The sequence below is a fragment of the Panicum hallii genome, chromosome 6 (assembly GCF_002211085.1).
Source record: "Panicum hallii strain FIL2 chromosome 6, PHallii_v3.1, whole genome shotgun sequence".
NCBI classification, from domain to species: Eukaryota; Viridiplantae; Streptophyta; class Magnoliopsida; order Poales; family Poaceae; genus Panicum; species Panicum hallii.
The window spans coordinates 5312215-5340049 of NC_038047.1; the positions used below are offsets into that span (position 1 = coordinate 5312215).

Below are 27835 nucleotides of genomic sequence, written 5' to 3' on the forward strand. Positions count from 1 at the left end.
AGCTCCGCAGCAATGGCTACATTGCTACCCCACTGCCATAGAAGTCGTAGGTGGCTCCAACAAAATGAAGGTAATCTACTTCCGATAGCTTTGGAACCCGCCCCACTCGCATGGCTCAAGAGCCTCCCGCCGGGCTCCATCAACTCATGGACAACCTGAAAAAGGCGTTCGTCGACAACTTTCAAAGCTCCTTCCAGCGGGCAGGTACTCGCCACAACCTGGCCCAGTGCAAGCAAGGCACGAACGAGAACCTACGCACCTACACCCAATGCTTCTTCAAGACAAGAGCTACAATCGTGAACATCTCTGACCGCGATGTAATCGACTGCCTCCACAACGGCCTCTACGAAAGAGCTATCTATAGGGACTTCGGGAGAAATTGTCCAAAGACCGTGGCGGACCTCTGTGACATGATGCATAGCTGGGCGGATCAAGAGGACCAGGAGCAGGAGTGCTACTCGAGGCGCTGTGGTGACAACCAGAACAGGTGGAACGACAACCACCGCAATGATAACCGAAGCTAGCGAGACTACTCTAGTTCATCATGAAAGCGCAAGTCAGACAATATTATCGTGGCTATGGAACGCGCCCTATGAGGGCAAGAAGGCTACCAACATGAAGTAGCGCTTCGACGAGCTCCTCCACAGGCAGTGCCCATGGCACCCAAACTCTAAGCACTCTGTGTGGGACTGCTATAATCTCCGCAGAGCGTTCAGTGCCAAGCCCCTAAAGAAGGATGACAAGAAGAAGGGGAAGGAGAAAGAAGACGAAGACAAGTCTGAGGGTGACAAGTATCAAGACATCTCCAAAGTTGTCATCATCATTTTCGGCGGCAAATCTGGCTTCCCCACCAAATGATCCCAGAAGCTCACCCTCCGGGAAATCATGGCAATCAAACCAGCCACACCAAGGTTCTTGAGATGGTCTGAAGTACCGATCTCTTTCTCCAGAGAGGATTAGTTCACTAGCATCTCCGAGCCTAAAAGATTCCCGCTCATCCTAGACCCAGTGGTGGCAAGCTCCAACCTCACCAAAGTACTCATCGACGAAGGCAATGGCTTCAATGTGCTACTTGCAAGCACTCTGAAGAAGATGGGACTAGATATTTCTGATATGCTCACTCCGAGTAAGGCGCTCTTCTATAGAATTTTCCCAAGGAACACGGCGGTATCCCTTGGTAAGGTGGTCTTGACAGTTACCTCCAGGACACGGACTGAGTACATCAAATTTGAGGTGGCCAATTTTGAAACACCTTATCACGCCATCCTCGGACGTCCAGCTCTAGCAAAGTCCATGGCAGTACTCCACTACATGTACTTGCTATTCAAGATGCCAGGGCCCAATGGCATGCTCCCCTTCCGCGGCGACCTAAGGAAGTCCTACGACTGCAATCAGGAAACCATCGAGTACGCTTCAACAACCCAAGTACCCGATTCAGCTGCAGAAGTACTTGCGGCATCCAAGCAACTCTTTCAGTCAGAGATGGACATTCTAGCAAAGAAGCTGAGCCAGTCCAAGGTGAAACCCACCAGCAATGTAGGCATCAAGACTATCGAGTTGGAAGAAGGAAACTCATCCAAGATAGCCCCGATAGGTTCAGGGCTGGATGCTAAATACGAAAGCACGCTCGTCAACTTCCTTTAGGCCAACCGTGACATCTTCGCGTGGAAACCATCAGACATGCCAGGGGTGCCCAGGGAACTGATCAAGCACCCACAAAACTTCAACCCCAAAGCCACTCCAAAGAAGCAGCGCCTATGCAGGTTTGCTCAAGATCGAAGGCAGGCCATCAAAACATAGATCGCCAAACTACTGGTGGCAGGATTCATCAAGGAGGTGTTCCACCCGGAGTGGCTGGCCAATCCCGTCTTGGTGAAGAAGAAGAATAACTACAAGTGGAGGATGTGTGGCCAATCCCATCCAGTAGCGGTGGTTACCCAACCTAGGGTTGGTAGCCGTCCTAATTCACCACTATGGAGGCATGATCCAATATTCCATCTATTGTCTTCAATGGCTCCACGCTGAATGGCATGCGAGTGATGTTGTCAAATGGTGGTCGAATATCACGATAAAAACTGCCAACAAAGTGCCTAGTTTTAAATCTGCAAGATAACAACACAATGCAGGAGGAATTATTGAGTGACGTGTTAGAGGAACACGGTGCACGTCAGCACTTAGATCTCACCCTAACACGCTACTAGCAAGAACGGTGGATTAACAGCCTTGAAGAGTCCATAGGTTCGAGATACACTTGTTATCACTGATAGCCTTCCATGCACACAATTCAACCAACTTGGCCACATTATCCACCTCTTGACATTTTTAACACCACAACCAACATGGATGTTGCTCCATATGATAATTGGGGGGTGGCCTAGGATGTTTTACCATATGACGAAGTGGGGTTCTGGCACAGTGATGGACATGGTTGGGCATAACATCCGTGTAAGCTGTGACATCGTAAGTGTCAAGAGGTGGATACCGTTTCCATGGTTATAGCACTACATGCATGGACCCCAACCACCTTCTTTGCCTCGACGCTGCCTAAGAGGTATACCGAACATGATGGCAGTCAGAAAATGGCAATCACTCTCATCTCCTCCCCCCTTATCCAATAATCTTTGTTCCCTACTATAGATGCCCCCAAGGTAACGATAAGATGGGGATGGTGGTGTCTGTAGGGTGGCGCCAGGGTGAACCTGCTAACCCCTCGGTTGGATCTAACGTAACACCACTACTTCGTTGTAAGGATATTCCTTTTGGGGGCATCCTTCACGTGTGGCTTAGGCTGTGGTGGATAGTTTTGCCATGCTTGCCTGATACATTGGTGGTGTTTAGCGATGGTAGTTTCCTAGCCCTAGGGGAAATAGCCTTCTTAATTCACCATCGTGGAGGTTTGATCTAGCATTCACTCGATTGTCTCTAGCGTATCCACGCTGAATAGCTTGAGGGTGGCACAACGGGCATCACAATGTGTTTCACTCTATGAGGTAGCAGGGCTGTGGCACAGAGATGGCCATGGGTGGGCACATTGTCCGTGGAGGCTACGACATTGGAAAGACAAGAGGTGTATAAAATGGCCATGTTGACTACATTGCATGCATAGAAGGCTATCGGTGATGCCATGTGTATCTCAAACCTACAAACCTTTTGGTGATGTGAATCCACCTATTTCTCTTGCTAGTAGCATGCTGGTTGGGGTCGGGTCTAAGCGCCCAAGAGCACTGTCTTCCTCGAGCGCATCACTCAATAATTCCTCATGCGTTGTTTTGTTATCTTGCATGTAAAAACTAAGTTGTTATTGGTGATTGTAGTGACTTCAGATATTAATGAACTTGATAAGAGAGTTATCCGTCGGAACTACAACCTTCAATCCATACTAGATCTGACAAACAGCCCATTCTACCTCCTCTATCTTTTTTGACAACCCATCTTCATCCAAAACATGGATCCACGAGTTGTTGACTCGCTCTAGAAAAGAGTTTTGTAGTTGGGAGCTCTAAATCGATGATACATATGGTTTTCTAGGATGAGAACTATGGTTTACTACTTGCTAATAAGAAAGTTGTTTTATCTTTATTTAACTATTTTAGGTCTTTTGCCTAGTTTGAATTCTCCTTCTTCCAATTCATATTCCGTCGACCAACTCTTCCTAATTCACATTTTTGTTGAAAAAATTCTTTTGTAATTCCTCGTTATCTCGATAGTTAAACACTGTTTTCTTGAAAACAAATGGAGAATATACTAAATTCCTTACATATTTTACTTTTTACATATTAAAATTCCATGGGCTTTGGTGTTTATTCAAGTACATGAGCAACTGGACCAAAACTTGGATCCTGGCTAGGCTCGGCTTAGTCCAACTCTAGCTCGTCATCAGTCACATGCAGGAATACATACCTAGGAGTACTCAGGACCGAGGGATTGATGTCGATTTGTTCCGAGGTTCCATGTATATATTACTTGGATCCATGGGTTCATCAAATCCCCTGATAAGATCGAACTTACAGATCAAACTAGCTCTAAGATATCACACAAGGTCCACGACCAAATCACGGAAGATCAAACGCATAAAAGAAGAGGTTCGGAGTCGACCGAATCCGATAGGGTCGGTCGACCCTACCTTTGCTCCCACGAACATGCATCTACCTCGAGACAAGTACAACCGACGTGCATAGAAGATCTAAGGCAGTCGAAGGCTGAGGCGGTGGATAGGAGGGTCGACCAACCCTTGTCCACCATATAACCACAGTCACCCTATGGCTACATGTATCCCCTATTGTGCTCCACCTATATATAAATAGGCTCACTAGATGCCGAAGTGAAACATACACCAAGAAGGATCTCTTCACTTCACTTTTGTTGATTACTTGAGTTAGGGCCTCTTTGGATCCACTAACTAATGGTTAGAGTGATTGTACCACCTTGATGTAATTGCCTAACAATAAAGCTTCTTTTATTATATAATGCAGGGCTCATTAGTCGAAACTTTTTTGCAATCCTTCTCGTCTTGATGCGTGCCAAGTAATCTACAGCAATCCTCGGAAAGCTGAGTCTTGGAGGCATTTCCTTTGATCGTTGGATCCAGTAGGGATGATTTGTTACCTAGTACCATGCGGATGCTTTAGTCTCATACGCTAGATTTTTCTCCTCTACGGATATCTCAGCATTGCCTTCAAAGATACTTCGGTACTCCCGGTGGAGTTGGAAATATGAGTAGTTAAGCCTCTCTTGTGTCTCGTAGTGCTGTTTCTTATTGTCTCCTGTAAGCGACCATGCCTCCCCTGTCACAAGCTCTGCTTCAGTGCGCATGCCATATTGATTGAGTAGCGCGTTCAACCGTGCTTCATACGAGCACTTGCACTGCCAAGCATCCTCGAGGAAATCTGATGCCCCTGGAACTTCTAGATCCATGTCATAAACAAGATCATCTAAAGTGTTGGTACCGTGTGAAACTAAATCATATCCATATGCTGCTTTAATTGACCGATAAAGCTCTCCAAGGATCTTTTCTGATTTATAGGAGATGGCATCTTCCTTCCTCATGAAGTCAGGATATTCTGTTGGTCGTAGGTAAGTTGGCATTGTTACAATTTTCCCGGTCTTAAGGGAATCCACAGCGATGGCTGCTAGTTCGGCCAACTGAATGCACTTCTCATCCATCGCTCCGTACTTGCTACGGTCAGCATGAACAACATGAGCGTTGCTTATCCGACCGAGGTTGTCACTTACCATGTTCTCCAAGTAGAAATCAATGATATCCTGTTGGAACAGAAGGTATTGTTAATGACATGTTTAGCGACAACAAATAGTTTTGCACCAATCAAAGAAGCGATATGAAGAAACCAGCTCAAATAGTTTTTCTATGTTCTTATATGCATCTAATCAACTGGACCTTATATAAGCATTCAAAGTTATGCAAACGTTCAAAATGAACAGAAAGCTACTCTGTAATGGACTTGAAGTTATTCATACCCAGAATTAATCTAATTAATAAGCCAAAAACATAAGGTCAAAACGAGTAGTATACTTTCATTTTAGCAAATAATATAAAAAGAGAAACCTGGCAGCTGACAAAGGTTGCATGGACCAAACTGAAGGAAAAAGCTGGCATATATACCACGCATTTGCTAAGCAAAAAACTGGTCACAATCATGTACTTTATCTCCAAGCATCAACTTAATTTCAAACTAAACTGAAGACCAGCTCAGCACTTTACCCTTTCTGAGTGCTACTTCTCAGAATTTGCTCTAACCTTCAGCCACTAGTTGTACAAAGTTAATATATACCATTAGTGAAAGGGTTAATTCAGACAGTTCAAAAATCCCATTGCATATGGTTTTCGAGCCACTAGAAATAAAGGCTAATTACCTTAGATGGTCAAAAAATCATTTGAAATAACTAGTATCTCAGACAGTTCGATTCCAAAACATTTGGGATATGATTTTCAGAAATTAGTATCTGGACATCAAAGGTTCTTGTCTGGAACCATCAAAGGTATTAGTTTGGAACCGTCTAGGTTAATATAGGTTATCCTCTTTTTTAAACCATATGGTAATTTTTATCTGGGAATATCTTAGAAGATGAGACTAATATGGGTTTAAACAGATGGCCTATCTGAGATGATTTTTAGCTTACATTGAATATAGCTATGTTTAGATTTGTCCTAAGTAAAATATTTAATACTATGAGTAGCAAAAATTATAAAGATTGAATATTCTGGGATTGAGAGATAATAATTAAACAGATGGCAAGAATAGTTGAACTTACATGTGGAAGTACTTCGCGAGGTAGCTGTATCGCTTCAGCTGGGGAGTAGTCCATAGGGGACCTGCTCCTTTTCCCCGGAGGTACAAGTCTTTCATCCCAAGTCACAAAGAAGATATCCCCATCAAGATCACTCCCAGATGCTTCATTGGGGTGTGGCCTCACACCTTTCTTAGGGAAGACCAAGCAATCAACAAGGTGATGCAATTCCGGAACATCCACTGCTTCAAGGATACGGACATCCCCTGGATGAAGACATGGGTTCTTTGCGATCACAACTGTACCAACAATGGTCTCTGCCCTTTTGCTTGCTGAGGAAAATATTGAGCTGTGCCTCACAAAACGCTTGTTCACAGATGGTGCTGAGGCCCGGATAAAACATTGTCCATGCTCAAGGATCCCAAATTCATCAAGACAGCCCACCAACCACCTTCCCTTGGGCACAAAAATTCTTTCTTTCTCCAAAAGACCCTGCATCAGCGAGGACCGGATAGCCAAGAGCATTGCTCTCAGGTGTGGTTCATTTGCAGGAGCAAACCCAGCACTCAGCATCAGCCCTGCGGTACTTCCATGTTCAGGGCAACATGTTCTTACAACCTCATATGCAACATCACTGTGCTTTAAAATCCTGTCGAGATTATGAAGCATTTCACTCTGCATTTGCCGAAAGATAGAATCTGGGACACCCAAGGTGCTTAGCAATGTTATAATCTGGCGGTTCAAGAATGCTGGCTGTAACTTTGTCCAGGACACCACTTCAAACACATAGTGATCAGAATCAAACTTCTTCATGCTTGGCCTGAGGGAAAGACACCGTGTCTCTTCATTTTCTCCTGGCCAGACAGCTACAACACCCTTGAATCCTGCAAATCTAATTTGGAACGCAGATGGGACGTAATTATCTGTCAGCGGCAGCTTCTTCGCAACTTCCAATGCCAGTTTTGGTGTGATCTTGCCAATTCCATCAGAGAAGTTGTATTCATTATGATTAACATCCTGAAGAAACTCCATCTCATCCCGTTGTATCGTCACCGTTGGATATGTAGATGTGAAGCACTGTCCCATTCGAGCAGCGTGCTTTGCGATATTATTACTTGGAAACTGTCCCATCCACTCTCTAATGCTTGCGATCGTCGTGATTCCATCCTCTGCGAAGAACCAAGCTGATCTGCTCCTAAGCTGGTTCGGTGAGAATGCAAGGAATGAGTATTTCCTGCCACACATGTGGAAACCCTTCGTCAAGATTGTTTGGACACGCCTGTAAACTGTTGTCTTCTGCTGGAACAAGTTGGGCATCATGTCCTTGACTATCGGCGCCGCATACAAGTTCATTGCGCTGGTGTTGAGCCGCTGCTTACCCTCATCCATAAAAGTTACCCTCAAGAACCGGTCTGCTACATGATGGTAATGCCGGATAACGCGGTTGGAGCGCTCCAGTTGCGGTGGCATACAATATGCCCTGGTGGGAGTGATCACCAGCCTCCGCATCTCGACATTGTAATCGGCACCATCCTTTCTGCTGCTGTGAAGACGAAGAAGCTTGGGTTTCCTGGCAGCCCAATCCTGCACATTTTTTAGCCTCGGGCACACATCAAACTCTTGAAACTTTCCTCCCAACAATTTTGTCAGTGCAGCGACATTCACAGCGTCGCATTCTCTCCTCAGCAAACCGAAGAAACCGGCCGTCAGCTGGTGCTGATTCACTACCCCACTGTGCACCACCGCATTGACCAAGTACAGCACCGGGAAGCTTAGCCCCTCGGCACGCTGAACGGAGAAGAACATGTCCTGCATTGGCATCCCGAACTCCGGCTCGTCACGGACGGTGAGGCCCCGCCACCGCGTGTCAAGGATCTCGACCAGCACCCCCTGCCCCTTCATGTACTCCAACGCGGCCTTCATCGTTGGCCAGAATCGCGTCCTGAACGACACCCTGTACGCGCGGCACCGGCCGATCGCGCCGCTGGGGGTGACGTCGGTGGTCCGGATCCACGGGTCGTCGTCGTCGTCGATCAGGTCGAAGGGCACCGGGCCATGGACGTCGTCCCCCGCCGTGCGGTAGTACAGCAGGGGAACGGCCGAGAGCTGCAACAGCAGCGAGTCGTCGTCCATGAACGCCAGGGCCTGCACGATGTCGGCGACGGGGAACTCCAACTTGACGTCGCAGCACAGCAGCACCGCGGCGCCGGCCAGGGAGACGAACGCGGCGTCGCGGGCGAACAGCAGCCGGCAGCGAGCGTCGGACGGGTCCACCACGAAGTCGAGCGCGGAGATGCAGGCGGGGTCGTCCGCCCCGCGCCAGGCGGCGAGGAAGGTGTCGGGCGCCACGAGGTCGCCGGCCTCGACGCGCGAGTCCGGGAAGAGCATCGGCTTGGTGTCGCCGCGGCGGCGGCGGCGGGCCGCGCGGAGGGAGCTGTTGATCACGTCGGAGGGATGCATCCTACCGCCGCCGCCGCAGAGCTGGAGTCCGGACCTGGCGGCGCGGTCCGCGGCCCCCGGGCGCGCGAAGTGGACGAAGGCGTGCGCGGGCACCGCGCCGTCGTGCGGCGACGTCGCGGCACGGGACGCCGCGGCGGCGGCGGCGTGGGGTAGCCGGAGCTGGAAGTCGGGGTAGGATCCGGGCGGCGTCACGGAGGTCTTCACCCGGCAGCGCAAGACCGTGCCCGCCGCGGCCTCCAGGCAGTCGGCGAGGACGCGCGCCGAGAGGCCGTCGTCGAAGCCGCGCAGCGTCACCTGCGTGGCCGCCGCCACCGGCTCCCTCGGCGACCCCTCGGCGGCGGGGAAGCGCGGTTCCTCCCCACGATCATCATCAGCTGGCCGGCGGCGTTTGCGGTGGTGCTGCTCGCGTGGCGAGGGAGAGCCACGACGGAGGTGACTGTCCGTCGCCATCGTCGCTCTCGCTCTATTCCAGCAGGCGATCAAAGATGATTGCTTTGTTTCCTTCCATCAATCAAAGATGATTGCTTTACGATCTGTCTATATAGTCCTATGTCGGCCGTGTAGTTTCCATGGATAGTCCGACAGATCCGATTGTGTTCCGTTGTGATACCCTGAAACCAATCAGCGTCTGATTAGTTTCGTTCAAGCCTGGAGGCACCCCGTGCAATGCATCTGCTTGCATGCCGGCAAGGAACACGCGGCGGCCTAGAATCTCGGCGAAGCATGCTTTCGATGTTTTGAAACACGGGAGGGAGAGAACACACGGTTGTGCAGATTTTGAGCTCTATTTATGATTGGGATGCCTTCCCTGTCACCTACGCGTATCTTCTCTCTTTAAGGGCAAGCTCAATGTTTACATTCAATTTGATCTTAAGTTGGCCAGTGTGTCAGATGGCCATAGTGCTATTTACAATTGCACAATGGTTACAATCGCGCAGATTGAGCTCTATTAATACCGGGAAACAATCCTCCCAACCACATACTCTTTGACGAGCCGACGCTCATTATCGGCCGCCGCTCATTATTTTTTAAGAATCTCTTTGACGAAATTCTTCAAAAATAAAATATTTCAATAATTAAATATATCAAAAATAAGAAAATAAAATATTTTAATAAACACATAAATAAAATATGGGAAAAATTATACCAATAAATAAATACGATAAAGTGTTTAAAAATAATTTTAAATCAAAGTAATATATTTATAGCGTGGTTTGGAATGATGCTTTATTTTAGAGAAAAATCTAATTTACACTCTTAAACTATAACAAAAGTCTAATTTTCAACTTTTAACTATAAAATCGGATAATGGAGGTCGTCCAGCTGTTAAAACCAGATAAACTTATCCGTTTAGGTGGTTTCAAACGTGGTATTCTATTTGCGAAAATTAAAAATATACAAATTTAAACTAAAACAATCATAAGTAACTAATTTTAAATAAAAGGATATAAAAATGGTGCCAGTGTTTTTCTAAAGATGTAACCACACTCTGCTTGTTTTGATTAGGGATACAAATTATATATTTTAAATTATTGGATCGACCTAAAATATTGATAAAATGAATTAGAATGGCATTCTGCCTAAATAATTTGGGAAGAAAAATGAAGAGTGGTATACCATCATAATTAATTAGCTGATCTAAAAACCACTATTGGATACCCATTTGAATCCTTAGTTTTAGTTATTCGGATGCTATTTTTTATGTTCCTAGTATTTATTCGCTTGTAGTTATACCTATTATTTTTTATTAAATAAGATACAAATATAGCAACAAGAGATAGATTATATTTTTGAAAAACTTTGGTGCTGGTTTCATGTTTTCTGATTTAAGATAAATCCGTTTTGATTTTTATAATTTTTATTCTTTAAAAAAATATAAAACCACCAACTTATCCGGTTTCTACATAAGAATATTCTTTATCCAATTTTGTAGTTAAAGGTTAAAAATAAAATTTTTATTATAATTTAAGGGTATAAACTAAACTTATCTCTTTATTTTATATGAGTATAGATAATATCAGATATCTACACTTATTTCATAAACGAATTTGAATTGAGGAAAAAAATGATGATATAGAATCGGATACATGCATTATAAAAACAAATATGGACACGAATATCTGTAATCAATAAAGATCGAATACGAAATGTGGGGCAATGTCCCACTCTCAGTCAACGACTTAGGCTTGGTTTGTTCAGGGGCAGGAGGCTAGCTCATCCGTTCGAGGACGAGCCGGATAATTTAATAATGCCGGGAGGGAAGGCGGTGAGGATGAGGTGGCGTATTTACCGCGACGGTGAGATGAGCTGCGTGCCTGCACCTGTCTGTCAGCGACCGAGCTTGCGCGGCGCTCGGCGACAGGCAGAAGCGGACAGAGGAGGAAGACGGTGGCGTAGCGGGCCGGGCCGGGCCACAAGGTAGGAGGGGAACCCAACCTACCTTTTGCTAGTAAAGAAAAAGAAAAAGAATAGTGGGCCGGGCTAAATTGTATAAAGGAATCCGGCCGAAAGTGGATTTCATGTTTTTAGATCTTTTCTTCAGAGGAAAGAAGATGCTCAAATTAGCATGCAACTCAAAACATAGAAGCGATAATGTCCTTGATGCACGGTTTCCAAATTTAAAGATTAGCATTTGGTGAAAAATTGCATCATTTCGCCCATAAGTTTTAAAACATTATTGGTTTTAGCTTACATGCAGGAAACAAGAGTGTTATACCATTCACCCTGGTAGCGTTCCCCTCTGTCACTGTCTGCTGGCATACAAAGTTGCGCGTGATCCACCCTGGCCATGGTGCTAACAAGGACTAGGTGCTCATGGGCAACAATAGCACTTCCGACTTGATTCATCATTTATTTATTTTTTGAAGAATTTCATCATTTAGTTTAGTGTTGCTCACTCAATTGTAAATAAACAAGCACCCTATGATTTGCGAGTGGTGATATCTTTGTCAAGAGTTCTACCGATATTAAGGGCTTGTTTGGTAGGACTCTTCTTCTAAAATTGCTTCGGCTTTGGCTTCGGCTTCGGCTTCAATGGTGAACAACTTTTTTAATGGAGCTGAAGCCATTTCCCAAAATGTTTGTCAGCTCCTCAGTGGCAAATTAGGTAATTTTATAGTCAATTAATACTTGGGGAGAGAGGAGAAGCCGGTGAAGGTATTTCTTTCAGCTCCTCCATTTTAGTGTAAGCCGTTTCGTAGGGGCTTCTTGTGTGGAGCTGTTTTCTTTTCACCCATTTAGTAGTGCTTCATCGAAAGCTATCGGAGAAGCCGGTAGAGAAGCCCTACCAAATAGAGTCTAAGCATGGCTAAGCAGTTATTCGTTACTCAACTAGTTGGTACTATTCTAAAATTAAGTAAGGCTGACAATGCAGTATATGTTACTTAGATATAATTAACACATTCAGGGATATGCTTAAGAGCCTGCCTTGGTGCTCAATTGGAGGTTCATCAATGACAGGATCTGGCTTAGGCTCAAACTCTCTGCTTTGTGTTTTTATCTCTATAATAATAATAATAATAATAATAATAATAATAATAATAATAATAATAATAATAATAATAGTGCTATGTAGATAGTGCACATGAAGCATGAGATGTAAAAAAAAGATTGAAACAATCTAATCATACTAATACATAAGTTTCAAGTAGTAGTTGATAAAGTATCAAGTAGAGAAGTTTTTTGTAGCTTCTTTTTCAGCAAGAAAACGTATTGTTCCATCGATGCCTCCCGCTCAATAGGATGGAATGAAGGCGCCAGCTGATTCACAGAAGGCTCCCCGGAGGAAGAATGAGCCACTACAAATTCTCCTATCATAGCGACAATTCGCTCCGTATAGAACAAAGGCGGTGATCCATTCTAAAAAAGGGAGTAAGAGAGAGATCTCTCGTTAGGTTTTGGTGATGACCGCCGGAGGGGGAGTACCCCTGGGAGGAAACTTCGGAAAGAAAGCTTACTGGTTGGTCTGGTTGTCCCCCGGCGGTGCCCGGGCGGGCCTCGGTTCAATCTTGCCGATTCTACCTAGACATGGCTCAAAACGAATGGGTAAGGTCAAGTGTCCTTAAAACAAAACATTCAGTGCACTTCGGAGCACGGTCTTCGTCATATATGATTTGAGCTTTTTGATGTACTCCTCAGGAACATCAAAAATACTTGACTATTCTGTTCAGAATTTAAGCAATTGCATAACTATAAATAACTCGAAAAGTTCCCACGATGCCATTGCCGGCGATTCTGGCAATGGTTTGCAATGGGATTTGTTCCTAGAGCATCTACACAGGGATGAATAGGGGTGGATCTAAAGGGGCCTAGGGGGATCGAGCCCCCCTATCTCCCAAAATCAATGGGTACCTTCTGAGCCCCCTCTATTTTCAGGAATAAAGAATGAAGAAGGAGGGAGGAAGAAGAAGAGAAGGGGAAGAAGAAGAGAAGGAAGATAAGCCACTCTTCACTTGCCTACTGGATTCGCCATTGCATCTACGAGTGATGGGGTTCCGTTTTACCACGAAACTCCAACATGCACTGGGATTTGGGTGACATGCAACATCAAAGCATGTTGGTGCCATAGCAGTCATTAGACCATGCCAAAAGGCAGTGGAGACGAAAGGAAACTGCAAGAAGGACTCACCAAATGCGGGGGAAGTCAAAACGGGGAGCCGCAGGTTGGGGCAGAGCGGCGGCGGTGGAGGAGATTGGCGACGAGGTTGTTGACCGGAGTTGAGGAAGAAGGGGAACTGGGTGCTGAGCTTGTGGCCTGGTTTATCGTGGAGAGGTACCGTGGTGGCCGTGATGGAACTCGCCGGCGGCGGCAGCTCCGGCGACGCGCTGCTTGGGTGAGGCAGGCGGAGCGGCATAGGTGAAGGTGAGTAGGGAAAGGAGGGAAAGAGGGAGAGAAGGAACGGGAGGGGAGGGAGCGCTGGTTTGTTTGGCGTCTCTCTTGAGGTTTGTGTGGGGTTTGACAGGAAGTGACACGGTTCAGTTCAGCCGAGCAAAAGATCACCCTATGCAGAACCTGCACAGCTATCTTTCTCTTTGCTGGATCCAAACGAACTAGTTAGAGATCTCTAAAAATTTTGTAACTCTTTAAGTAAATGATATAAATAAAGGGTGATCCATTTTTTGCTTAGACCTGCCTTTTCTGTATATTTGAAATCAAATTCTTCCTGAAATGTTACATTTGAATTTTGGGCTACATCGAGAAGGTTTCAAAATCCGACAAAAGTCACCCAAACTATGTTTTGAAAGGTAGTGTGTTCATAAATTAACTCCTGACATAGGTACTATGGTGAGAATCCAAGTTCCTTCTCAAGCCACATGGCAAAAAAAAAACAAGTCCAAAACATTGAAATAAAGCTCAAAATTTTCAGAGATTCTAAAGATGATGCGCATATATGCTCCCTGTCATGCTTAATAATTTTGGACTGTTACACTAATGAAACAAAACACACCTTGTAAATTTAAATGTAGTATTCTACTTTAATTTTTGTAAATTCTAGTGGTGTAAAGTTATAAAAGAAAACTAATTACCAAGTTGTGCAAACGATCTTTCCTAGATGCGAAAACTAATTACTCTTAGAGCAGCTCCAACGTTGATTTTTTGAGGGTGCTACGAGGAAAGAGAGTAAGATTCTCACGGTGCTTCACGCTGGACGCAAGGGTGCTGGGAAGCACGCCCTAGCAGTGGTGCTCGATTTTGCACCGGGTGCTGCGAGTAAAATATATTTTTTGAATTTGTTGCTTGTACGTGGCCCGCTAGGACAGGTGGGAGAGTGACGGGAAAGTTACTTCTCAAAAAATAATATCTTCTAAACTATCTCTTATGCACATACTAAAACGAAATGTTACTTCTCAAATTTACTTAACTATCTCCGAGTACTATAGAACGATAACAATTACCATAATTTTACTGAACACAACCTCAAATGTTACTTTTATGACTAGGACTGTGGAAACTATCTACTGCTCCCTGCCATTAAATAAGAGTTACCGAATAGATGGCAAAAAATAAATAGAAATCCGAACAATCTCAAATTTTGCATGTACAAGAAAGAATCACTTCTAACAAAAAAAAAAGGGATCCATAACTTTGATCCAAGCATTTTATGTACCTGCGGCTTATGAGAAAATATCGATCCAGATGAAAAAGGTAATAGTAACCACTTTGCCGAGTGTGCAGAAGAATTACGTCTACCAAAAAATTGAACAAGAAGCTTGGTTCTAATCAATAATCCTGCCATTATAGTATTATACTTACCGTGAGCAAGAAGAATGGTAATATGAGCGTAAGTTTCCTTTTCTCTCAGAAGTCCAGAAAGACATAATTTTCTGTCCTTGTTTTTAATCCTTTTGACAACTTAGGCTTTTCATTCATTTTTTCCTCAAAAAACACAGGAGTTTCGTGCTTTTGTATTAGAGAGATATAATCGGATCAGTTACATTGCCACAAGGCAAAAAAGGAAAAAGAAAATGGCATTCCGCCTTACATGTAAACAATGTGCCCATGAACCATACAAAGACCAAAGTGACATTTTAATAGTAAGGTACTGAAAGAGCAAGAACTTTTGAACAAGTCTGATCCATTCCTTAGGATTTATGCATGTGTCAAGAAGTTTCCATTCTTCACTCCCTACTTCTGGTTTCTACAAAACAAATGGTATATTAGAAAACTTGGTCAAATTTAAGGTGCAATAATGCAAATGGTGAAACAAGAGAAACTTCCCCAATTCAAATGATTCACAATAACACAGCCAACCAGATACTAAATCCTAAATGTGTTTTCCATACTATTTAAAAATTATATATTTGGACACTCTAGTGCTTTAGAACAGGAAGAACCAGACATCTTAATAACGTTAGACTTGCATAAGATAAGTAAGAGAGCTTCTCAGTTTACATGATCATACTCCCACCGTGCGGTAAGAGGAAGAGAAACAAGGATACTCTCAATCCGTCCTCCAGTCTTGAGGCCAAATGTGGTTCCCCGATCATAAACCTTCATAAGAAGCAAGTGTAAGGGCCAGAGTAGAGCTGACACCACTAAGAAATAATTATCTGCATGTAAAGGCACTAACGAGGTTAAATTCCACATAGCGACCTCTCCGTAGCTGCTGCCATGCCTTGTGCTCCTCAGTAAATGGAATGTCTTTGCGGCGTTCTATAATGGGTATATATGCAGGTAGAACTGAATCTGCGCACTCTGCAGAGATGGAAAGAAAGCACCTCAACAGGCACAATTTTAGTCAGCAGTTACAAGATGGTTTACCATGAGTTAGGGCCTGTTTGGTAGGGCTCCTGCTTCTCCAAAAACGGCTCCACCTCCGGCTCCTCTAGTGGAGCAGCTTCTCCGGTGGAGCTGAAGCCATTTTGAAAAAAACATTTGGCAAATGGCTTCTTCATATTGTCTAAAAGGATGAAATGTCCAAATTACCCTTGTTTTTCTATTTTCTCTTCTTATTTTTCTCACGTTCTCTCTCCTTCTCCCATTCCCCCTCGCTGCCCACACCACTCCCGCAGCCTCCCTCGCACTCCGGCCGGTGGCGGCCGGCCGCGCGCTCCTCGCCCTCCCTCCCGCCGCCGGCCGCCGCAGGCACCTCCGCCCGCCTCCTCCATCTACTGTCGCGGGAGCCGTCGTCCACGCCGTTGGCTGTCCTCCGCCCTCCTCTCGCTGCTGCGCTGCCACGGGCACCCGGGGGCAGGGTTGGCAAAGGGTGAGGCGGAGCCGGACGGAGCCACGTTTTCTGGCTCCGCCTCCCCAAAGTGCTCCAAAGAGCGTCTTTTCCGGGGCTCTAGGACTTTGGAGCTGGAGCCGATGGCGAAGCACCGTGTTTGACAGGGCTCCGGCTGGAGCCGGTTTTGGAGCCGCTCGTGGAGCCCTGCCAAAGGGGTCCTTAGACGTATCTGCATACTAGTGCCATTACTATCTAGCATAGGGTCATTTCTGCAATATGTAACACATTTATAGTCTTCCCCTTTGGGGGCTGATTCTCAACACCATGAAAACATGTGGCGAATTTATATCCAGACTCACTTTAACCGAAAAGACTACAAGAGATGATATGATACCTGTAGCAAATTGAAGGAGAGTTTTCTGATCATAGTCACTAAGATCGTCAAAAAATATTCCACCCACCCCACGCCGTTCACCACGATGCTGCAGTCAAACACAAATAATCATCTCCATGACTTCTTCTGGTGACCAGACAAGCATGATAACTATCTAGTGCATAAACTGAATAAGAAGAAGAACATATAGCATTTTTTAGATGTCTGGATCAATTCAACCATGAGATTTGCCCATGTGTCAGTGACAAAAAAGAAAATTGACACTTAAAAAATTACAATATTCGGTAACATCAAATGAAAAGCTGAACAAACTGACCTTGATATAAAAGTAATCATCACACCATTTTTTGAATCTAGGATAAAAGCTAGGATCAAATTTATCACACGTTTGTTTCTGAACCTGAAAGGGTCCAGTAGAGCACAAATGAGTTGCGCACCAAATACATAGCAAGTAAACAAATGTCAAACACAACAGCCTTGATGCTTTTGGCCAAAATAAAAACATAGCATAACTGGATCTAAATTTATGTTCAACAAATGGAGGAGGCATTGACATACGGAATGGAAGTGCTTGATATCCTCTTCAATGATATACGAAGGCGTCAGGTCAGTACCACCTCCAAACCACCACTGCCTAGGTGCACCAGGTGCATCTGCAGAGAATGGTGCATCATCCTCCACGATATCTGAAGTTGTCGAAAGTTCAAGAAATAAAACAATTCAGTTTATTTCTGCTGTCAGCACCATTATTACCTTTAGGTGCCTCTGTTTCGAAATACCGGTAGTTGAAATGCATTGTTGGAGCAAATGGGTTCACTGGATGAATGACCTGACGAACAGAAGAAGAACCTTATCAAAACAAAAACAATGCTTGACTAAAAACTGGGACGAGAGCTGCGCATATTTTCCTTCATTTTTTTCAAAGAATGAATTTTGCTCAACTTGGATGCGCTGCTTGTACTGAATTTCTGAACTTTTCGTAGATAAGCGAGTAACATATCAAATTTCTGAACGATGCAAAATCTGAATTTGAACACGCCATTGGTTAGTGGGCTGTGCGCGGCGAGAGGAATCGCACTCACCGAGCTGACGCCGGCCGCGAAGAAGGGCACCGGCCCGGCCTTCTCCCCTCCAGCCGCCGCCGCGGCTTCAGGCCTCGCCGCGCGGTACGCCTCAGGAGGCATGACCCCGTAGACCACGGAGACGTTCACCGCGGCCTTCTCGAACACGCGGCCGCCCTGGAGCACGCGGCTTATTCCGCCACCGCCGCCGGGGCGCGTCCAAGCATCCTCCCGAAACAGCGCGGCTCCGCCGCCGTCGCTTGCGCCGCCCTCGACCGCCTCTAGCTCCGCGCAGACCTCCGCCTGCATGCGCCGGATCATGCGCTCGAACCGCGCGCGCACCGACTCCGGGGACGCCCCCTCCTCCCCGCGGAGGAAGGTCGCCGGCGCCACGAGCTCCGGCGTCTCCCTCTCCATGAGAGCGGAAGTTAGCGAGAGTTATCTATTCCACAATTAATCGAGAAATTATGTCTGCTGATATACATTAAATCAGTCGGAGCATTATTCTTAGCGCAAAGCCTGCTTAAAAATATCTGAACAAAAACATTAATTTGCAAGAGACGATGAAGGAAAATATACAGAATACTTATTGTTTTACTTATTTTTTACAATCTTCACCATACTTTTTCTCTATACTCTTGCCTAATAAACAATTACTCCATTCGCTCCAAGATCGTTTTATTTTAGCAAATTTAGATTCATAGATTTTGCTATACATCTAGATATATATTATATCTACATATATAATAAAATTTATATATCTTTGCTAAAACAATCTACAATTTGGATCGGAAGGAGTAGCTTACTTTATTATGTTTCCTTAAGTGCCCATGTATAGCCATATACATGTTCACCTAAGAAAATATTAATTGAGGATTAGATATCATTTTATCTGCATCCTTAATTGTAAAGTAGAGTAATATATATTTATCAAGTTTTATCTTTTCTCGTACGCGCACTGTTGATTAACAAAACCACTATAAATTAACTTGTATTCTGAATATCTAGAGAATGCAAAATGTCATTGAGTATTTCGCTCACCTGGAACACTCATTTCTTTGAATTCATTCCATCCACTATGGCCTTCGAGATCGATGCTCAAAAGCCAACCAGTTTTGTGAATTAGGCTATTAGTCACAAGTTAGCTTTGATCCGAGTGCTTATTGTATCCTTCAGTTGCATTGGGTGCAAATGTTAATATTCACGGCAGTCAACCACTAAATTAAGATTTCCATTTTTCAAAAGAAAAATTGAGGCAAAAATCAGAGAGAGAGAGGGAGAGAGGGAGCTGAGGCTTGCCAACGCCTGTGATGAATGTGATGAGCTATGGCCAGGTTTGGGGTTCAGGCTTGGGGGGTTTTGGTAGACGCGGAGACGCCGACTCTAGAGTCGCCGGAGCGACAGTGAAGGCGGCGGGGACGTCAAGGTTGTTTAAACTGGTTGGTGGTGACGACGATGCGGCTTGAAGCTGCAGCGTGGTTGGAAGTTGCAGGCGCGAGGTGAGAGGAGGAAGAATACATGTTTGGTCGCTCTGTTTTGGGTCTGGCCTGGCTTGGCCCGTGGAGCGGAGCCGGTTGTTCGGCCGGCTGCATTCGGTATTGGGCCTGTTCGGGCCGATGCAAAAACTTTCCACCGAGCCTGGAGGCTCCTAAATCCTGGAGACAAGCCCATGATCAGCTAATGACATCATTAGTCTAGAGCCTCCTGAATCGCAACCTCTATTCCTGCGCGAATTCTCGCTCAGGGAGGGCTGCTACGTCGCCCTAGTCGCGTCCGTTGGATCGCGCCGATCCGTCCGTCCGTAGGCAGGCAAGCAGGCGCGTGAAAATTTTAAAAAAGGCCCTCCCACTTTAACGAAATCAACCCGCAGTCCAGGTAGCCTCTCCATGCACAGTAAATACGCTCGTATAGATCCCTTAATCAAAAATATTTCAACACGAAGAAGAGAAAATTCGGAACTCATGGTAAAATTTGCAGAAAAACGCCCGCCGCAGCTTTTGCATGGGCACCCTTCTCGCACCCGATCGCGCTGCGGTTCGAATCCCGAACCCGTTCTCATCTTCCATTTTTCCCTTCCGCTTCTCTTTTTCCCCCTACTCGCTCACCGGCCGCGTCCGCCGCCGCCACCGTTGCATGAATGTGACATTCAGGTACTTAGAATTAAAACACACTAGATTCTAGTATAAAGTGTGTATGTTTGATCTTGAGTATGTGTGTTAAAAACTTTAATGTAAAGGCAAAAGGGTATTTTTTAATTCCAGAAAATTTAGGTTCTTTGGGGCAAAATAGGTGAGAATGGTAGGTAAAATCAAAATGTGTAAAGGGTTATTTTGCAAGAAATAAGTACTTACTTTTAAACCTTGGTGAGAAGTGAAACTACCCTAAGGATTCAATTGGAGTGTAGAATTTAAATAGGATTTCTCTGAAGTTTAAAATTTTACCAAGTTTTAAATTAGATTCAAATTCTTAACTATTTTAAAATTGAACCTTAACGCAAAGTTGTAGATCTTGCTAAGCTCTACACTTTTGCTTTTAGGCACATTTTCATTTGAGCTATGGTTTGAAAGTTGTTTTGGCTTTACAGTGGAGTCCCTGTATTTTTTAGAAAATCGCAGATCAGTCCTTATCTTCAACTTCCAGCCCCTCCCCCTGCTCTGCCTCGCGCCCGTGACCCCGCCGCCCTCGCCGGCCGTTTTCCCGAGCTCCAGCTACCCCACGCCACTCTTCTCCGCGCCACGTGCCCCTCCAGCACCGCATCCACCGCTTCCCGGCCTCTGCTGGCCCTCTCCCTGCCCCTCCACGTCGCGCCGCCGTCGCCCGAGCCGTCACGCACGCCGCCGCGCTTGCCAGCAGCTACTTCGCGCACGCCGTGCCTCCTCTGGTCTTAAAGCTTGCCCAGGAGTCCCTCTCGACTTCTTTTACTCGTTCCACCGCATCGCATTACCTCTCTTTCCTTCCTCCGCTCGAGTACTCTCGCCGGAGCTCCGCCACTGCCTCAGCTCGCCGTCGTCAGCTGCCTTTGCCGCCTCCCACCCTTGATCCAGTGCTCCAGTAGCACCGCCGCCACCCACTGATGCTCACAGACCCACCCAATTTCACTCTCCCGTGCTAGAGCAGCCGGACCACCGCGCCGATGAGCTCAAGCTCCACCGCCGCTCGGTCTCGCCGTCGTTCCGACGCTCCACCCCCTCTCAGCCCCAGCCAAGAACACCACCAGCACCACATCACCCCGAGGAAGCTTTCTAGCTACTTCCCCGCCGCACTCCGGCACTCCGGCCACCGGAACGCCATCGCCGTCCCTCGGAGCCCCGCCGCCCGCCTCTGTTCGCCATCAACTCGCCGCCTCAGCCACTCCCTTCCTCAACACCGGCCACCCCCGTGACCGCCGTGAGCTCCTGAATCTTTTCCCCCACTTTTCCCTCGCCGCCAGTGAGCCCCCTCGCCGTAAATCGATCGCCGTTGATTAGTTTCCCTGTAAAACCCGGCCAAGGACCCAATTGCAAGTATTTAAATCTTTCCTGGGGCCTTTCTGTGGAAAATCAGTACCCCCTATTTCAAATCAGCCAAATTTGAAAATCTATAGGAATTTGTATAAAAATTCAAAAATTGCCAAACCAGTTTTTTTGTACTCCAGAAGTTTAGCTCTACAATTTTGGTTATTAAAGTCTGGTTTGAAACCAAATGCTTTTTGAGTTATTTTAAAGTTTAGCAAAAGGTTATCTTATGTGTAACTTTTGCATGCTAACTCTATTGCTTGTGATTTTTAGTATGTAGTCTGTTTAGGGTACGAGTGAACTTGTGTACAAATTTCACTTGCAGTACTGGACCATAGCTTGAACTAATTTAAACTTATGCAAATCAAGCTTGAAATGGTTTAAATTTATTCAAGCATGTTACTAAGGTTTTCATGCTTAGATCTTTTTACCATATGATGTTCTGTAATTGAGTAGCTCATAGTAAATCTTTCAAGAATTTATGGCACTGTTTTGTCTAGGGTTTGAATTTAAACTTGAAATTTGAACTTAATTCAAATGCTTTAGTTTCTATTTTCAGAAAATTATAAAAAATTCATAGTAAGCTCATCTGCTAGAAGTAAGCTTACCCACAAAAATTCAAGTCCATAGCCTTGGTGGATTTCAAAACTAAAATCAAACTTGTTAGCCTAATTTAATTAATTTAATTGATTATGATAATTGAATTAAGATACCAATAGTAAAGTTGAATTCAAATTTCTTATGTTATGAAGTTGTGTTTATTCATTGTTAGATTGCAACTTTATCGTGAAATGAAATTCTTAACTCAAGAACCACCTAATTCAAATCATTGCATATCATGTAGAGTCAACAACACTCGACGACGGAGACTACGAACTAGTTCCGGAACATGAGCAAAGGTTTTCTGAAGATCCGGTAAACGTCGTCGAGAATTTAACTAAAGCCCTGAACCAAGGTTCGGAAGTCCTTGACATCCCTGACCCCAGCCCCGCTCAAGAAGACAAGCCCCGATGCATAACCCAGTATTTTAAATTACTACACTTATACAGTTTTATACTTCTATATCTATATTATGCATTAAGTCTAGGAGTTGAAATGGAACCTAGATACATGAATCCTAGGAACCTATGTATTGTACCTGAGTCCTTGTCGAATAGATGCTCTACTAATAGGACTGGCAAAAGTCGAGTGATTTCTTGTCACTCGCGCGATATAGGAGTTGAGTGTTTATTATTCTGCAATCACTATAAGGTTGATGGACGGGGTCATGTGCAGTATCATGACTTGAAAGGTGACCCCGTCTGTATTGATAAAAGTTGATAAGGTCGCAGTGTGTGGTAGCTGTGGTCAAGTGTTTGAAAGTACTAGCCACATGCCGTAAATATGGTATGCGGTAAGCCTATTACCTGATTTGCCCGGTGAATGGACTTATCCCCACCACTCGATATATTGGTTTCTGTTGCACACACGCACTGACGTGTGGGAATACGTTCCGTACAGCGGACGGGAGTACGGTCATACAGTCACGCTGTAGAGGTACGTCCCGCACATGATGTGCGTATGGTCCTACAGTCGCTTGTGGTGGCCCTGATCCATAACCCGGAATATGATGGGAACGGTTGTTCGGAAAGTTAAGTTTCCGAACGTGTGAGTTAGGATCCCTTGCAAGGTTATGAAACTCGATTCAGAATCGTTCGTTTCTCGCGGAGATTGAGACTGCTTGCTCCTTCTGCCACATAGAGTAAGAACAGTAACTATTGTTGGAATAATCTTGATGGATGCTAATCTCTACCTTGCTTGTCTAGCATAGGTACTTACCTAGAATGGTTAATGAAACTAGAATCTGAGAGCTAAAATATGAAAGTTAGATCATACTCTTTGTTGCTTTTCAGCAAAAAGAAAACCAGAACCTCTCAATCCTCCATGGTCTAGCTTCGGGCTAAGTATACCCAATCTCGGTTAAGTCTTGCTAAGTATTAGCATACTCAGTCTTGCTAGTCTGTCTTTCAGGTATGGCCTGTGAGAACCAAATGGATAGTCCAGCCTGGCCATTCTCTGTTCCGTTTGGCTGGTCCGTAGAATAGGATCCGTCCCCGGCTGATAATGACCCTCCGGAATGACGTCATGTTTCGGGCTAAGCGTGGTGTTAACTTTCACGACGTATGTAATCGCGTGTTAATTTCTTCCACTGTGACTCTGAACAAGCTTGCATGGCTTGTAGTTTTAAACAATGTTTGTATAAGTTTACTTTAAACAGATTGTAATAATGCTTAATATTTCTGTGAATTAAAAGTTGGTGAGCTGTGGTGTGATTATAAACTCGCCTTTGTGCGAGGTAAACCTACCTCGATCCTGTCTAACCGTGGTTGCATCGAGCGGTAATGGGTTGTTCCGTTTGAAGTGCGTTGAGTTAGTTTCGCCTGTATAGTAATGACTAGCGCACTTGAGCTGGAATAATTCAAGCAGAGAAATGGACCCCAACAGGAGCCAGGACGGGCATCAATTTACAAAATAACGTTAGTTGCCATTCACCTCCCCTTACATAGTGCAGGTTTCTGAACCATGCAAGTCGAAATCCCAAGTCCACAAATTAGCAACTGGGAGAACATCAGTGTTTTCGCCAGCCAAAAGGTTGAAGATGCCCAGCAATCTCCACATGCGAGCTTGTTCCATCCTGCTCACACTGGTTTTGTGCAGTGCAACCGTCACCAGAGCTGAGAATGACAAAGGAACAAGGAAACCAGTCAATATCATGGGTTCATGACAGCCTTGTACATTCAAATTAGAAAATTCACTGCCCTCAAACTCATGTGATAAGACAACATAACTTCTGATGACTTCTGATAAAACCAGAAAACAAATAACTTGCTATTGTTACGGAAATGTAATAATTTCGAAAAGAAAACATACAGAAATGAAATTGTGTAAAAATACCTAATCTAGTACTGACCTACGAAAGAAATGTGGGTCACAGAGTTCAAATATCGATGAAATGTTTCTGGAACAAAAGGGCAAGGAAAATCTGGCTGTCCCCACCAAAAAAGCTTTACCACAGTTCAGATAATCATCAGAGCATCTATTATTTTCACAAATGGAACTGGCATGATAAGGGTTAAATTTGTTGATGAGCTGAATGTCTGAAACCAACATGGAAATGATATTAGTATGAAACACTCATTCAACCACTGTAAACAACGAAGGTGACATTTTACCTGTGCTCCAATCACCATATTAGAAGCTACTAGTTTCATCACTCCTCATCTTCGTGGTAGGAACTTGCTCGTATCATGTAGACCTGAGCCATTTGCGTAAAAGAAATTGCTTGATCAGAGTAGAACACATATATTTCTCCTAGTTAATCCTTAAGGAGTCATGATACTGGAATAACATTATAGATAGCAGTCATGAGAACATCTAACAGTAGCAAAAAAATAAAGATCCAGTTTCAATTAGACAAATTTTGTACAAATGTGGATTATTTCCTGCAAAAATGGACAAGTTTGAAACAAGTTAGATTTTTATTTCTTTCTAAATAATATTGATTCCCAAAATTTTGGTTATAATTTAGGAGAAAGTAGATATGTCAGGTGGTTCTGTCCACAAATTCAGATATAAGCAAACTGCAGAAGAAATTGATGTAACACAATTCCAACTGTTGTAACAACTTGGCATCACTAATTGTACTGTGTTTCACAATTGTAGACCAAAAACTTTATTACAGGTGCTTTTTATGTGGACATATTTGCTCCGGTTGTGGGCTCTGTTGCAGCACATTGATGACAGAAGGGAGCGACTAGTCGAAGCATGCCAGCTTCTGGAGTCTTCAGCTATACGGTACTTCACGTCCCATGGATGGCCCTTTATTTTGCGTATTGGTCTTTAATTTTAAACACAGTATGGTTTAAACTTTGAGTGTGTGATTGTAATAATTGTGGACTGATACCTCTCTGTGGAGGGGTTTGAAGCCGAAACTTTTCCATTATCTAAAAAAAATTATACTTAGATGCTTGGGTTGAATAATTATTGGGCAAAAGTTCCCTGGAACGTCCATGAAAAGGGTTACCAAATCAGCCACTTAGCAAGTTCCATGGATGACTCAAGCAGGCATTCTGTCACGCAAGATATATCACTCACCTTGAACTTTGTGCGCTCGATCAACTGGAAGACCAAGCAATCTCCATCGACCAGCTTGTGCTCAATGGCGAATCCTCTCCATCCAGCACTGAGGCCCATCTTCCTGGTGAGGTAGAGCGTCTCGGACTCGTCATCCTCCTCATCCTCCAGCGTGATTGTCTCGTCACGCTTGGGCAGGTACTTCCGGCAGAACGGGGTCGGGAGGCCCTGCAATTTCACCAATCCATCAAACAAGAAGCACCCTCGCGCTCTCGGGGAATGTATGGTAATCAAATTGGCAGCAGCATATGACCGATATGCATCAGATCGGAGCTTCCACTACTTTACCAGCCAGAAGCCTCCGGTGACATGGGACTGGGTCATGGGTTTCACGAAAAGGGGGAAGCTGGAGCCCAGCTCGTCGGCCAGCTCCTCGGCCTTCGTGATGGCGTGGCTCCGCTCCTCGTCGGTCGCGTACACCCGGTTCGCCAGGTCCTTCCTCCTCGAGCCGTACGTCCTGCCGCCCAAGAACAACCAAAAACAAATCAAGATTTCTACTGCTAGCACGAATCATCAGTTCATCACAGATGGATTGCCAGATTGGGGGAAGGAATCTGTGTGCGTACCTTCTAACCTTCCTTCCGAAATCCTGAACCTCCTGCAGGCACAAAAAACACACACATTGAGAAATCTGTGCGCGTTCTTGGATCAGTTTGGTCTGACTACTGTGAATCTGTGATTTGTTCGCCACGGCGGAGGAAGCGGAAAAGATGAAATGTTTGGTCGTGCGTATGATTCTTTGGAACTCACCTCGCGGTACTTGGGCTTCTCCGGGAGGTTGGCGACGCGGCCGGACCGCCGGAGCGGCTCCGCGGCGGCGTCCCGCGGCACCCGAGCCTTCCGCTTCTTGGCCTGCAGAAGCGCCGATTCGGATAATTCAAGCCCAGGATAAAAAGAACAATGGAGCCACACAAGGAAGAGCCAGGCCATTGGCCAAGCAACCGGGACCCACCGGCGAGGGCTTGGCGGCGGCCTCTCTGACTGCGGCGGAGAGGTGGTGGAGCTGGAGCTCCTCGAGCTTGCGCTTGTTCGCCTCCACCTGCCTCCGCCGCTGCTCCTCGTACGACACCGCGTCCGCCATCTCCTTCCGCTGTGCCGTCCCCATCCCGATTTCTTTGGGAGCCGAACGGAATAGAGGAGCAGACGAGGCAAGGCGGCGGAGCAGAGAAAGAAAAGGTTGGGGGCGCCGAGAGGAAAGGAACGGGAGGGTTTGTGAACCCGGTCCATGAACCGGTGGCATGGAGCCGTTCGTGGCTGGGCTCGGCAGCACGGCCATCTGGTGACTTGGTGTATGAACCAGGTGCACGTAGGCGGCAGACGAAGGGCTCCGAGATTCAAAATTTGAACGCTGCGGACGAGGGGATTCCTTGCATCTCTGTGGTGGTTTTCGAGGAAGGGGAACACGGGCGGATTTAAGTCAGGGCCCGCATGTCAGTATTACTCACGGTTTTATGAGTGCTTTTGCAGTGTCATTTTAATTTTAATTAATACTAGGTTCGTGCCCATACATCGCTCAATTTTTATATGAAATTTATGCACTGATACATAGCAACAAATACAAACACTCTATCTTTGTTAAGTACGAACCATTCCAAAAGAAAATAAGGACTCTCTACACGATGCCCCCACCCTGTCCTCGTATGCATACCATCATGGTGTATTAAGGTCATCAGAAGCTAGCAATTTATCCAAAACAGTATATCAAACATAGATATCACAAGAAGCCGAATGCTAGCAGGCAACTAATTCAACAAAATAAGGACACTTTTCTTCTTGTTCTCAAGGATTCTTTCCTAATGTTTGCTTCGCGATAATGATACATGACAAAGTGAGGACACTTTTCAGCCCCTCTCGTTTGCTGCCTCCTTCGGCTGCATGCCCCCCCAGCTTTCTGATCTTGAGGGTGTGTTCGGTACCGGCCTCTAAAGGCCAAATCCTCTAAACTTTAGAGGATTGGTACCGAACGGCCCTATAATTCCGCGGTACTGTTCACTTTAGACCTCTAATTCTTTTAGAGCCACCGGCCACTCTAAAATCCTCTAAAGTCGCGTCACGGTTCCCAGCGCGGCCCGCTCCTCCGCCGCCCGCTCCTGCTCCTCCCCCCGCGCGCCGCCGCCCGCTCTTCCGCCGCCTGCTCCTCCCCCCACGCCGCCCCTGCTCCGCCCACCCCCCGACGCGGCGCCTCCCCCGCCGCCGCGCCCCTGCTCCGTCCTCCCGACGCGGCGCCCCTGCTCCGCCCTCCCGCCGCGGCGCCCCTGCCCGCGCCCCCCGACGCCGCCTGCGCCCGCGCCGCCCCTGCTCCGCCCACCCCCCGCCGCAGCGCCTCCCCCGCCGCCCCTC

The 27835-nt window shown here is 45.7% G+C and overlaps 3 protein-coding genes and 1 pseudogene across 15 annotated transcripts; 1 reads left to right on the forward strand and 3 right to left on the reverse strand.

The window, feature by feature from the left end:
* Positions 1 to 1092: 1092 nt before the first annotated feature.
* Positions 1093 to 1644, forward strand: LOC112898052. Its single transcript, XM_025966466.1, has one exon. The coding sequence runs from the start codon at positions 1093 to 1095 to the stop codon at positions 1642 to 1644; it is 552 nt and encodes a 183-aa protein (XP_025822251.1).
* Positions 1645 to 4395: 2751 nt separating this feature from the next.
* On the reverse strand, positions 4396 to 9156 carry LOC112898053 (annotated as a pseudogene).
* Positions 9157 to 15075: 5919 nt separating this feature from the next.
* On the reverse strand, positions 15076 to 18292 carry LOC112897831 (oxygen-dependent coproporphyrinogen-III oxidase, chloroplastic-like). Of its 12 annotated transcripts, none has more exons than XM_025966221.1 (8): positions 17850 to 18291; positions 17521 to 17596; positions 17326 to 17453; positions 17084 to 17167; positions 16768 to 16855; positions 15777 to 15901; positions 15599 to 15697; positions 15076 to 15344 (listed from the first exon to the last, which is right to left on the reverse strand). In XM_025966221.1, exons 1-8 carry the CDS (start codon positions 18243 to 18245, stop codon positions 15138 to 15140), a joined length of 1203 nt encoding a protein of 400 aa, XP_025822006.1. In that variant the 5' UTR covers positions 18246 to 18291; the 3' UTR covers positions 15076 to 15137. The 12 variants fall into 12 exon arrangements, 5 of the variants coding, with proteins under 5 accessions (XP_025822006.1, XP_025822007.1, XP_025822008.1 ...); XM_025966222.1 differs by having other exon boundaries at positions 17326 to 17420; positions 17850 to 18290; XM_025966224.1 differs by having other exon boundaries at positions 15197 to 15337.
* A 5487-nt stretch (positions 18293 to 23779) lies between these two features.
* LOC112896332 (B3 domain-containing protein Os06g0194400-like) lies at positions 23780 to 26618 on the reverse strand. Of its 2 annotated transcripts, XR_003229426.1 has the most exons (8): positions 26448 to 26618; positions 26246 to 26347; positions 26062 to 26093; positions 25784 to 25952; positions 25457 to 25663; positions 24535 to 24617; positions 24273 to 24459; positions 23780 to 24036 (listed from the first exon to the last, which is right to left on the reverse strand). XR_003229426.1 is itself a non-coding variant. In XM_025964275.1 (7 exons), the coding sequence occupies exons 1-6, from the start codon at positions 26598 to 26600 to the stop codon at positions 24573 to 24575; spliced, it is 708 nt and encodes a 235-aa protein (XP_025820060.1). In that variant the 5' UTR covers positions 26601 to 26618; the 3' UTR covers positions 23780 to 24036; positions 24535 to 24572. The 2 variants fall into 2 exon arrangements, 1 of the variants encoding a protein (XP_025820060.1); XM_025964275.1 differs by lacking the exon at positions 24273 to 24459.
* Positions 26619 to 27835: the final 1217 nt, after the last annotated feature.

What these genes read in the sequence shown, in the direction of transcription:
- LOC112897831 (XM_025966220.1), bottom strand. Translation starts at nt 18,245, where the DNA reads ATGGAGAGGGAGACGCCGGAGCTCGTGGCGCCGGCGACCTTCCTCCGC. An exon ending in TCGCGGCCGGCGTCAGCTCG is followed by an intron (nt 17,597 to 17,849) that starts GTGAGTGCGATT and finishes TCTGTTCGTCAG; the next exon opens with GTCATTCATCCAGTGAACCC. An exon ending in ATATCAAGCACTTCCATTCC is followed by an intron (nt 17,168 to 17,325) that starts GTATGTCAATGC and finishes GGACCCTTTCAG; the next exon opens with GTTCAGAAACAAACGTGTGA.
- LOC112898052 (XM_025966466.1), top strand. Translation starts at nt 1,093, where the DNA reads ATGGGACTAGATATTTCTGATATGCTCACTCCGAGTAAGGCGCTCTTC.
- LOC112896332 (XM_025964275.1), bottom strand. Translation starts at nt 26,600, where the DNA reads ATGGGGACGGCACAGCGGAAGGAGATGGCGGACGCGGTGTCGTACGAG. An exon ending in CCGCCGCCAAGCCCTCGCCG is followed by an intron (nt 26,348 to 26,447) that starts GTGGGTCCCGGT and finishes GCGCTTCTGCAG; the next exon opens with GCCAAGAAGCGGAAGGCTCG. An exon ending in TCGAGCGCACAAAGTTCAAG is followed by an intron (nt 24,618 to 25,456) that starts GTGAGTGATATA and finishes CAAATGGCTCAG; the next exon opens with GTCTACATGATACGAGCAAG.